Genomic DNA, 12,502 nt, shown 5'->3' on the forward strand with positions numbered 1-12,502 from the left:
GGGGAGGTGTCCCTGCCCAGGGCAGGGGGGTGGAAGTGGATGATCTTCAATGTTCCTTCCAACCCAAACCGTTCTGTGATTCTGTGATTCCATGAAGTTACTGCATCAATCGCTGCTTTCATACCTCACTTGATGGTTTGATGCTACTGCCTTGTTGGGTACACCTGTGCCGAGGAATGGTGTCTGCAGGAGGATGTTTATCAATTCTTACTCTTTATCCATCACTGTAATACCCACAGACACCTGCATTTTGCATTTTATAATCCGTTACTCCGCAGGCAGTGTGGGAAAGCAGTGGTGGGTGCAGCAGGACCTGTAGTGGGTACAGGGGTGGTCCTGCCTTGGTTGTCCTAGGTGGTGGTGGGTGCAGCAGGACCCATGGTAGGGTGCAGGGGTGGTCCTGCCGTGGGTGCCTGGGGCTGGCAACGGGGAGCGAGAGGTGCAGCCCCCGGCAGGAGCTGCTGGATTCGCCTCCCTGCTGTAGCTCCCGGGGGAATGTTGGGCAACTCCTTTCCCTTTGCCTTTTCCTCCCCCTGCCCTGCTGTGAAACGCTCCTCTTTGCTCACCCGCGCGGCTGCGGGATCAGCAGGGATGGAGAGGGAGGTTTTCTGCATGCGTCTTTTCTCCTGGTCCCTCTCGCTTGGAAGTGGGAAGGCAAAAATATCTCGGGATTTTGCGATTTCGCGTTCTTTTTCCCCATCTGTAAAGCTGACGCTAGCGAAGGGCGAGCCTGGCCCCCGGCATCGGTGCGGTGCATCTCCGAGCATCGCTGAAACCTGCCCGAGGTTCCCCAGGAAGCGGAGGTAATAAAGCGAACGTCTCGGTTTGGCCTTTCCCGTCGCCGGCAGATCAATAGGCAATAAACTGGATGCCGCTGCCGGGCTGGAAGGGGAGGACGGAGCGTGGCCAGGGCTGCGGGGGGAGCGAGGAGCGGACTGGAGCAGCCTGGCCTCGGAGACAATTCGTCAGCTCCTGCGGCCGGGGAGAAACAGTAAACACTCCTATTGAGGGAAAATTGCTTGTTTTCTGGTACCCAACTTTCTCTTCGCCGCCAGGTCCTCGGTTCATCAGTGTCCAATTTATCCTTTATTTGGTTTTCATAAATAATTCAGAAGAGTTTGAGTAGAATAATTGAGTCTTTTCCCAGCCCTAATCCCAGACAATTCAAAACAAAAAGACATTTAGATTACAATTTGAGCGTATTAGCTGTTGGGAGATTTCCAGACAACTGATCTGCTTTCCTTTACAATTTCTGTGCCGTTCTATCATTTCTAAAGTGTTCTGCTTTGATAGTTAATAATTTGAGCATTTCCAGTTTTTCATGAAAAGACAGAGGCATCGCTGTGATAAAGTGCGGGCGGGTGTGCTGCCTTTGGATGGGCGAGCTTATCTGTTTTCCAAGAAGGACTAAATAAATGAAGTAGTGAGATTGCAAATCCAGCCTGCGATGCGCCTTATCATCTTCAGGGAAATAGATACAATCGTGCTTATTTGGCTTAAAATTAAAACTAAGCTTCTATGCTGATGCGAGCTGAAAAGCCAGAAGGGATGAATTTGGGGAAGACTTAATGCGGGAAAACACGAGCCTGGGATCCACACCGTGCAGAGGGGAGAAATTATACCAAGGGCTGATCCCGTTGCTCTGTGCTCCAACGCTGCGAGGTACGCACGGGAGTTTACCCGGAGGGTTTTGCATCTGCTGAGGGTGTTGCGCAGCATCGGCGAGGCTGGTTCGGAGCGGCGGGGAGCGGCGTGGGATGCACAGCCAGGGCGCCTGGACTGCTGAAGCCACAACTCCAGCGAACAGCCTGAAGAAATTACCGAAGTAATAGCTGTAAGCAAAGAAAAGTGTGTTTAGTTTCCGACGCCACAATCGGATGGAGCCGTGTTATTTCCTGCCTGTGGATGGCTGGACTGGGGGGGACCAGGGCTCCCCAACGGCACTGGACATGGACCACGTCGGTGCAGGCTCCTCCATCTCCCTCTTCATTGACAGGAGGAAGGTGATGGGCCAGACATTGACATAGATCCACCCTGGCCACCCACCGCCGGTGTTACCTGGAAGAGAGGTGGCCCGTCACCTCTCAGGCTGTCACCTGGTGCTGCCTTTGCACAAGAAGATGCTGGGAGGGCTGGAGCCGCTCTGCTGGGAGGACAGGCTGAGAGAGTTGGGGGGGTTCAGCCTGGAGAAGAGAAGGCTCCGGGGAGACCTCAGAGCCCCTTCCAGTGCCTAAGGGGGCTCCAGGAGAGCTGGGGGGGGACTCTGGGTCAGGGAGGGGATCCATAGGATGAGGGGGAACAGTTTTACATTGAAAGAGGGGAGATTTAGGTTAGATATTAGGAAGAATTTTTTCCCTGTGCGGGCGGTGAGCCCCTGGCGCAGGTTGCCCCGAGAAGCTGTGGCTGCCCCATCCCCGGAGGTGTTCAAGGCCGGGTTGGACGGGGCTGGGAGCAACCTGGGCTGGGGGGAGGTGGCCCTGCCCAGGGCAGGGGGTGGGACTGGATGATCTTCAAGGTCCCTTCCAACCTAAACTGTGCCATGAAACGGTGATGCCATGCTTGTGATCTCATGTCCAGCCACGGTTTTGAAGTGGGTGTCCCCAGGAGGCAACTGAGTTGGCGGAGATGGAGGTGGAGGGCACTTACATGTCAGCAGGGTCCAGGCTGGGGAGTTTTGAAAACCTGTTGGGTGCCCCGCACCTTTGGAAACCATTCCGACCTGCCTTTGCCCACGAATCCCAAAGGCGAGTGTCTCCTAAACAGCGTTTTCTAAGACGGTTTTGCAAATGGAGCGACGTTGACATGCTGCAACACTCCTGCCCTGGCGCTGGCAACACAGTGAAAGGCTACTGCGGCGTGCGTAACCACGCATTTGTAGCACATGGAGACTTAAAGGAACCTGATCTTTCTCAAACTGAGCTTAATTCTGACTGTAATATGTAGGCTGTTAATTATGTGCATTGAACGATGTGCTGAAAACTGTGTCTGGCCGACTCAAATCAGGTTTATATAGATGTAGTCAAAAATGTCTCCAAGCAGACGCATCGGGAGGAAGGTACCAGTACAATTCGGAGAGGTCCCAACGTAGAAAAGGTTGTTTGTGTATTGTGTTTAACTCTAATTGGGTTAGCAGCTGAGACTCTGAGGATTAAACAAACTGACCTAAATACTGGTCTCAGTGGTCTTAGTTAATGTCTAGTTTCCTGCAGCTCAGCCGATTTGGTTTCCCAAATGCTCTCCAAAGCGCGTTATCTTTGTATCGAAAGTGTAAAACCGTATTGTATCATTTATTGCGGTTCTGACAAAGCAATACTCATTTGGCGAATAGACTCTGGGAACAGATTAAACAGCGTCTGAAGAAAACACCTGATCCATCCCGGCCCCGCAGAAGGTAACGCAGAAGTGGCAGGGATGGAGCGAGCTGGTGGCCAGGCGCGATTGCTGGCACCGTCGGTTATTATCTCAGCTAATAGCAGATGGTAGAGAGGAGAAATCATCCATTTTCATTTACAATTTATTTTTATGCTGCGAGAGGCAGGATTGCTCGAGTCATTGCTGTCAGGCAACCCTCTGGAAGGAAAACCTTATTTACCGCGAGGGATTTTTTTGGAATGCATTATTCATCATTGTGTACTGGGGGAAGACTCGGCAGGGCCAGAAGTGAGATGGTGAGCCAGCGCGTTCACTGTCGGAGGGGCTGGGGGATTTGCACAGAGCGGGGGTCCAGTGTTGGTCTCTCGGCAGGTTTACTGGGTCAGGAAAAATCTCCGGGCGTTTGGCTGTGGATGTGCCAGCAGGCACCTAGATCACCATTTAGTCTGTTATTTTCCTGGTATATATCTGTTATATATCTGGTATAACCCAGCCTGCCTTTATTTTCCCATTTGCTCCTTGGCCCGTAACCACCACTGGCGCAGCCGAGCCCCGATGGGGGACCTTCAGCTTTTGGCTGTCCCCACTCAGGGCAGTGAAGTGACGTGATGATGGGGACGTGAAGGTGCGCGAAGCGATGAGGTGACATGATGGGGACATGAAGGCGCTCGGGGCGATGAGGTGGCTCTGTGTTTCCCACAGCTCCCAGTTCATGTCAAGAGCATCATTTCCCCCAGTAAGGCTGGACGTGCAGAAGCCCGCTTGCGGTACACCCCTTGGCGTTGGGAGTAGATGCTCGTGGGGCTGTGTTGGAGACATTCATCCCCTAGGAGAAAGCAGGCTGTTGTTTCTTTAGTTTAATACTAATTTTTGGTCCGTTTCTGGGCCGAGTGTGCAGCCCGCGGCTGGCTTTCACGTCTGCCCGGGCTGGGGGAGCTCAGAGGGGTCGCGGCTGCGGGGGCTCGGGCTCTCAGCGCTGCCTCAGCACACCTTGTTCTCCTGCCCAGTGACATAAGGGGACACCCCGAAGCCGTGCCGTTGGGGCCGCAGGCAGCCGCCGCGCCGTCCCTCGGGCACCGATTCCCCCGGGGCGCCCTCCCCGGGCGCGCGTGCACCTAACCTCCACCAGACCCCTTCACCCTGCCTGCTGGATGGATGTTTGTTTTTTTTTTTCCCCCCATGCAGGTTTTCCGTACGGATCTGATAACAGCCATGAAGATCCCCGACTCCTTCCAGCTGAGCCCCGACGAGTACTACGTCCTGGCCGATCCCTGGAGGCAGGAGTGGGAGAAGGGCGTACAGGTGCCGGCGAGCGCCGAGGCCATCCCCGAGCCCGTGGTCAGGTAAGCGAGCGGGGTCTCATCGGCGGGGTCCCCTCTGCGGCATCCCCTGGGCCGGCTCTCCTCCGTGGGGCTGCCTCGGTGGGGATGCACGCCGTCTCGGAGAGCACGTGAAGGGGATGCACGGGGGACCTCCCACCGCATCCTGCCACAGGCAGTTGCTTTCTGAAAGTCCCTCTCGTACGTGCCCGGCTTTTCTGGGGAAGAGCAGTGAGGAGCCGTGCCGGGCAGGCCAGCTCTTGGTGGGGGAATTTTTAAAAAGACCCGATAAAATCAAAGGGAGGACAAAAAAAAAAAAAAAAAAAAAAAAAAATCCCAGCAGAAAACCACCCAGAGCGTCAGCCTCTGCCTGGCTGGTCGATGCATCTCTGTCTAGAAACACGTGGCTGTACGGCTGGTGTTTCACGGCAGGGGTGCAGGAGTCGGCCCTTAAATCAAACCCTTCCCTCTTCACTGGGTAAGCTGGAAACGTGACGGGCGTGCTGAGATTCGGGGCTTGGGAAAAAGAGCCCAGCGAATAGACGAGCATCTCCTGGACCTTGCAGAGATCGTGTCTGTCGGCCTAGATGGGTGTCGCATTAGCTATTTTAAAATAGGGAACTGAGTTTTAAAATAGATACTTAAACAGCTGCTCGGGCAGAAAAGAAACGTGGGGGAGCTGTTACCCGTTCGCTGCGCGCGGGGGATTATCCCGGGGCGATGGCTGGAGGGGGGGGGCGGGGGGGAAGACTGGTGCTGCTGGTGGGGGGAACCGGGCAGGCTGGGGAGGGATCCCGAAACTGGCAGGGTCAGACCCCCAAACTGGCAGGGTCGGACCCCCAAACTGGCAGGGTCGGACCCCCAAACTGGCAGGGTTTGCAGGAGCTTTGCAGCTCTCGTGCCGCTGGCTGGGCGGCGTGCGACGACCCCGGGCGTGCATCCCGCAGGACCGCTGGCGAAAGCGTGGTGCTGGGACGGCGGCTGCGGGCAGGAGGGGGGTTTGCCGAGGGATTTGGGCGAGAGGCGGAGGCCGGCGGAGGCCCGGCTTGTCCCACAGCAGGAGCAGCTGGCGCTGCAGCTGGCGGCCCCCGCTTCTGAAGCAAACTTTTGTGCGCGCTCCCCTTCCTCCCCCCGGGGAAAACAGAGAAAGAAATGAAACTTTAATGAGTCTGAACACATCAAAAGGGAAGTTGTAAAGGGGGCTGTTGAGTTGATTTAATCCTTGGGAAAAAAAAAAAAACAACCAGCAAAACAAAAAAAAAAAAAAGGGGGGGGGGGGAACCCAACCCTGTGTGTGGAATATCTTTTTTTAGTTGTCTTTGATAGCTGACCGCAGTCTGGACTCTCGAGCGCTCTGCTCCCCAGCTGAGGGCTCGTGTCGGTGCTATTTCCAGCCCAAAAGCGATAGCTCAGTGCTGCCTGGGCTGGCGGTGCCTGTGTAAAGGCAGCCCGAACAGCCATCTGCCCGCGGGCGCTGCTTCCCGGCGTTCCCTCCAGTGGGGTTTTGCATCCCAGAGCTCTGAGCCGGGGGCTGCCGGGGCGCAGGGCAGCCTGCAGCCGTGCCCCTCGCCTTTTCTCCAAGCCCTTGTTTTCAGGGGCCCGGTGCAGCTCTGCTGGTGCCGCCTGTTCCCGCACAGGGATGCTCCTAAGCAGTGTGTGGTGAGGGTTGTCCCCACCAGGTCCCCATCCCACCACCCCGGTCCCCTCTCACATCCCTGCTCCGGCATCAGCCTTTTCCCAATTTCCTTCACAATTTTTCAGGCCGCTGTCGTGCCTCCTCTCGGTCCTCTCTCCTCTAGATTAAACACATCCATTCACTTTAAGCTTCCATCAAAGGCTGTGTTTTCTGGAATTGTCATCATCTTTGTTGCTGTCTTCCAGGCTTCCCCCGGCTTCACCCATGTCACCCAGGGGATGAGCCTGTGTGCCCGGCACTGACCTGTGGGCTTTGGGGGGGCACATCAGACACCCCACCACAGCCTGGTGCTGCCCGCTCATCTTGAGCTTGGGTTTCACACTGACCATTAGATCCTCCCTGAAAAATTTCTTAATTCGTGGGGTTTTTTTTGCTTGTTTGATTATGCTCAAGCTCAGCGCTGTTCCATAATCATAGAATCATCGAATGGTTTGGGTTGGAAGGGACCTTGAAGATCATCTCGATCCACCCCCCTGCCCTGGGCAGGGCCACCTCCCCCCAGCCCAGGTTGCTCCAAGCCCCGTCCAACCCGGCCTTGAACCCCTCCAGGGATGGGGCAGCCACAGCTGCTCGGGGCACCCTGCGCCAGGGGCTCACCAGTCTTACAGGAAAGAATTTCTTCCTAATATTTAATCTAAACCTCCCCTCTTTCAGTTTGAAGCCATTCCCCCTCATCCTATCACTCCATGCCCAAGTAAAAAGTCCCTCCCCAGCTCTCCTGGAGCCCCTTTAGGGACTGGAAGGTCACAGTAAGGTCTCCCCGGAGCCTTCTCTTCTCCAGGCTGAACAGCCCCAACTCTTTCAGCCTCTCCTCACAGGAGAGGTGCTCCAGCCCTCGGATCATCCTCGTGGCTCTCCTCTGGACACGCTCCAGCAGGTCCATATCCTTCTGGGGACTCCAGAGCTGGAGGCAGTACTGCAGGTGGGGTCTCATGAGAGTGGAGTAGAGGGGCAGAATCCCCTCCTTTGACCTGCTGGCCACACTGGACAATCCTTGATGAATTGCTTCTTGCAGTGTTTCCAGCTCATTCTTCAATTCCTCAACACCGGTTTGTTTTTAAGCTTTGCTCTCCAAAGAGTTTGTGGCTTCCCCTTCATCTGAGTTCAACTCAGCAGATCAAGCCAGCCTGCCCCGGGTCTGGGTGAGGAAGCCTGGCCCCACAGAGGTCTCGGCACAGCCCGCGGACACGGGTGAGCATCTCCCGATAGGTAGCGTTGAAGCCTTGCTAAGTCAAGATGGGTCCCATCTGCTCCTCTCCTATCCACCCACCGCAGAGGTCCCAACCCATACTGGATGGTTCTTATCTGGTGTTATTTTCTGTGTGCGTTCATATAGACTGCTTATTTATGTGTTTCAGTAGTTTCCCCCGAGTTTTCTTTTTAAAGGCAGATACTATATGTCTTCTGCTGGTCTTCTGAAATCTGACCTGTACTTTGTGACCTCTCAAAAGTAGTCATTAGCGGCTCTCAGCTAATCCCAGGTGGGTTTCTGCAGCCCCTCTGGGTTCCCACACCCCCCTCGTCCCAGGCTGCTCCTCCTGGGCTGCTGTGGGGTCGTGCTGCTTCCCCACAGCCTCAGCTTCCTCGGAGGTCCTTTCCCTCTTCTCGCTCCGTCTGTCTGTCCTGCATCGCGTCTCATCTGCCTGAACCCTCTCTCTTCACTGGCAAGACCGTGAGCATGGCCTGAAGGGCTTTGTCCTCAGACTGAAGCCCGTTCAGGATATTTTGCCTTCGCTAGTGCGATGTGAGCGGAATGAAGAGCTCTTTTTACAGCAGCATTAATGGTTGCACCTGGTTTGTGGCCATGATGCGCGTCCCAGGAGGACAAGCGGTGACACTGCCAGATTTTTTTTAATCGGGAGAGCATCTCTCCGCGTGCACACCAAGAAGGCATGGCAGAGACGGGTGCGCTCCTCCCGAGCAGTTCTCTCTCCGATAGCATCCCTGCCCTCGAGGTCTTCCCACTTGGGTCGGTGATGTGAGTCAGGGATGGAGAGAGCCGCCTTCGGGCTGCCAAGGACAGACGAAGACTGCAGTCCCTTTCGTCTCTCCAGTGTTAAGACAGCTCCCTCTTGCAGCGTGCCCTCCTTTGGAGAAGTGTCAAATATTTTTTCACAAGAGATGACTATATTTCATCTGCCTAAAGAGAGCAGCCTTAAAAGGCCTTACAACTCCATTTACCTCCCTAGCTTAATTGCTTTAATTTGCCCCCATCTCCATCCCGGGTACGTCGCTGGTGCCACCTGAGCCACTGCTTTTGCTGCCCCACAGGCTCTGCCCGCTTTTCCCATTTCTTCCCAAACTTTCCTTCGCCCCCCCTCCCCTACTCAAACAAAAAAAAATTCACATCAACCCAACGGATCCTCCCTGTGTCGGATGTGGCCAATCCGAATTCCTTTCTCTGCTGAAAAAAAACACCATCGCAGCGCTGATTTTTCCCGAGATTGGGAAATTTGGAGCTCAGCAGCTGCCGCTCTTCCTTGCTGTCGGGGCAGCATTTTGCTTCCTCCCCCCCATCTCAAAGGTGTAACGCAGAGGCGGGACGGAGGTTTGCGGCAGCAGGGCATGGATGCCCATAGTAATCCAGTCCCGTTGTCACTCCTGACAGCCATTTCCATGGGAAATCCCGAGAGGGAGGCAGGCAGGGAGAAGCCCCTAGAGCCATGGGAGCTGGAGAGCCGGCAAGCGCCGCTGGCAAAATAAAGCCTCAGCCCATCATCCTGCGACCCCCGGGGTCCGGCTCCCGGGCTGAGCAGTCGGCAGCGAGCAGGTTTTGCCGCGGAGGGTACGAGAGTCGCTTTCCACTCCAGAGATGGATCTCGCCCTCCGAAAGGTGCCTTCTACGCAGCCGCTGCTGCTCTTTTCATCCGCCGCCCGGGCGCTTGGAAACCAGCTCTTCCTGCCCTCGGTTTTGTGCCTCCAAAGCTGAAAATTAGATTTTTTTTTTTTGGAAACATTTTATTTTTCTGAAGCTCTAAAATGTCAAAAGCTGGGGGTGAGGCAGTAAGAAAGAGCTGTATTTTAAGGAATGCTTTCCCCAGAAAGCTGCCGTCTCAAAATGCCGCCGCTGAGAGCCACCTTAAACCCGAGGGTCCTTTCTAGCTTAGCGCGTATCGCAGCGCAGCTGGGAGGAAAGCGCCGGGGGAAGAGGTGCAGCGTCTCTTGGCCGGGTGTCCCGGGAGGCACGGATGCTGCCCATGGCCACCCGCGTGCCGGGGTTATCAGGGAGCGTGGGAGATCAGCTGTTTCCTCTCCACAATCATTTCTGGCTCATCGCTACTGAAAAGGCTTTTTAGATTGTATGGTGACGCGCCTGAGAATTGCCCAAAGCTTGAAGGGCTCCAGGGCGGCGAGAAAAGCCGCTTGCGGAGGGATGAGAGCAGGGGAACGAGGAGTCGAGGCGAGTTTCCCTTCGGACAGGCAGGGAGCAGCGGGCTGGCATCCTCGGGTGGGTGCCCCTGCGTCTCCAGGTCACCCGCCCTGGGATGGGGGTGGTGGTAACGCTGCATCCCAGTGATGACGGTACATCCCACCTCTGCTGGAGCCCGTAGCCAAAGGATCTCCACCATCTCCAGAACCAGAGATGAGCCTTACAGCCCCAGTGTGAGCTCTCCAGTTACTTTACAATTGGGTAAACTGAGGCACAGACCTTTCCACCATGAGTCAGCGGTACGAGGTCCCAGCCTGGTGTGGGAGGGCTGTGGTTGGGCGCTGGGTGCAATGTTGGAGCATCTCAGCACGGCTGGAGTGTAAGGATTACGCAGAGTAAAGTAGCGGGAAGAGTTACTGCATCGGGGCTGTGGGTACCACTCCTGTTGTAAAGGGAAAGAGAAGCTTTGGATGAGCTTTTGTCTTCCCAGCATCACACCGTGAGGCACCCCAGAGGGAAGCGGGCCTTGCTGGTTTGCTGTGGATGCCCACAGGAGGCTGTGAAGCCCCTGTTGCAGCGCAGGTGTGCAGGGACCCGGCTTGGGCTTGTCCCTACCCGCTGGCGGCGATGCCGGTGCCGTGCACGGCGGCACGCTGAGCGCGCTCGGCAGAGAGCATCGCTCCGTAAAGCAGCAGCACCTCCGTGGGATTTTATGCACCTGTAGGGGCTTTAATTCCTCCTTTATTTAACGACTGAACATTTTGGGCGCGCGGCTCCTTCCCCAGGCCGCCGGGGATGCAGGCGGGATCTAGAGGTGGCTCTCGCATCTCGCATTAAGCCACACGAGTATGTGCTGTAGATTCTGTTCCCTGTGAATTTGGGCGCAGCGGGAGGACGAGCAGGAAGGCTGCTTCTTGCTGGCAGGCTGCCCGGATATTCTCGGCGTTGCAGATCTGTACTTCGGCATCGTCGCCGCGGCCCTCTCTTAACAGAAAACGGAAAGTGCTGTGGCAACGGGAAGGCACGACCTCGGCGAGTACCGACGCGGCGGATGGCGGCGGCACCGGCGCAAACGCTGTCTGCCGCGTTGGCACGGTGTTTGCGTCACTGTCCTCCTGTCCTCCTCCCTCAGGTTCCCCCTGGTCCCTCTCCTCCGACAGCCGCACGCGCAGGTAACGCAGCTCCTTGCAGCGTCGCTGGGCACGCGTCGAGCTGGTGCAGGTGCGGGGCTGCCCGGCGTTCATCGCCTCCGAGCTCCTCTTGCTCTTTAGCGGGCTCCAGTCCCATGCGGAATTGCCCCAAACATCTCCGGGAGGTGCAGCAGTGCTTCGAGAGGGTACGGAGCTGTCGGCGGGGTTTTTCGTGGCGGGGTTTTGCGATACAGCATCACGGCAAAAGGGAGCGAGAGGAGGGTCTGCTCACGGGGAGCGGTGTCGGAGAGGAATGCACTGGGGCAGGGAGACTTTACTGGCGCATGTAGTGATAGGATGATGGGGAATGGCTTCAAACTGGAGGAGGGGAGGTTTAGATTCAATATTAGGAAGAAATTTTTCACTCTGAGGGCGGTGAGCCCCTGGCGCAGGGTGCCCCGAGAAGCTGTGGCTGCCCCATCCCTGGAGGGGTTCAAGGCCGGGTTGGACGGGGCTGGGAGCGACCTGGGCTGGGGGGAGGTGGCCCTGCCCAGGGCAGGGGGTGGGACCGGATGATCTTCAAGGTCCCTTCCGACCCAAACCATTCTATGATTCTGTGATTAACTGGTGCACCAGTAGTGGGTGCAGGAATAGGGCACATCCCTGCCCTTCTTCCCCCCTGCTCCCGGTGAGCGGACACCGTGGCACATCCCGGCGGGGCCGGATGCCGCATCCAGAACACCCAGTGCAGGGAGGGAGCGATTCCAGCGAAGGGTGAAAACAATGCCGGGAGCAATCTGTGCCGTGGCGGTGCCGTGGAGCCACGGCCAAGGCTGGCCCGGCAGCGGGGTGGCGCGGTGCAGACGTCCCGGCACTGCCTGGACTTCACCTCTCCCTCTCCCTCCGCCCGCCGCGGGAGCCCGGGAGGGCGGCCAGGCTGGATCCTTGCGGCAGCGCGGCTCCCGGCCCGGGGAGGCCTTCCCGAGGCTTCGTTCTCAGCATGTACTGTAAGAACCAGCACACTTTGTTCTCGAGTGTTGAGATTGGACTTCCTTTCCTCGGTCGGCGACGCAGGCTGGCGGTTGACTCATCAGCAGCTTCCCTTGGGCTTTGCTGCAGAAGGGGCAGGCGGATTCTGTTCTGCAGCAGTTTGTGTATCTTTTGGAGCAGAGCTTTGCTTTTTTTTTTTTTATAACATGATCCTTTTTTTTTCTTTTCCTTTTTTTTCTTTTCCTTTTTTTTTCCTTTTTTCTTTTCCTTTCTTTTCTTTTCCTTTTTTTTCTTTTCCTTTTTTTTCTTTTCCTTTTATTCTTTTCCTTTTTTACTTTTCCTTTCTTTTCTTTTCCTTTTTTTTTCCTTTTCCTTTCTTTTTTTTTTCCTTCCCTCCAGCTCATCATGAAAACCGTCTGAGTTTGGGGCTTGCAGATGGCACGCTGACGTTTTTACAAAGGGCTTATTTCTTAGGTCAGTTACCCCCATCCTGTGGTCACCCGCCCTGAAAATGTGCCTTTGGGTTCTGCTACGCTTTAGAAATACCTGTCCGCTTCCCTTTCAAGATCTGAGACTCTGCTCTGATCAAAAGAAAGAAAAATCCCACCCTCCCCAGGCCGAAATG

General features: G+C 55.9%; 1 protein-coding gene across 6 annotated transcripts in view; it reads left to right on the forward strand.

The window, feature by feature from the left end:
- JADE2 (jade family PHD finger 2) overlaps positions 1 to 12,502 on the forward strand; it is an 87,394-nt gene that overhangs the window by 20,237 nt on the left and 54,655 nt on the right. For all 6 annotated transcript variants that reach the window (XM_082489726.1, XM_082489722.1, XM_082489723.1 and 3 more), the window contains exon 4: positions 4,558 to 4,715. In XM_082489726.1, the coding sequence (XP_082345852.1) occupies positions 4,558 to 4,715 (158 nt within the window). The remainder of the gene's footprint in view (positions 1 to 4,557; positions 4,716 to 12,502) is intronic.

Source organism: Vanellus vanellus (assembly GCF_965231255.1).
Source record: "Vanellus vanellus genome assembly, chromosome: 13".
Taxonomy (NCBI): domain Eukaryota; kingdom Metazoa; phylum Chordata; class Aves; order Charadriiformes; family Charadriidae; genus Vanellus; species Vanellus vanellus.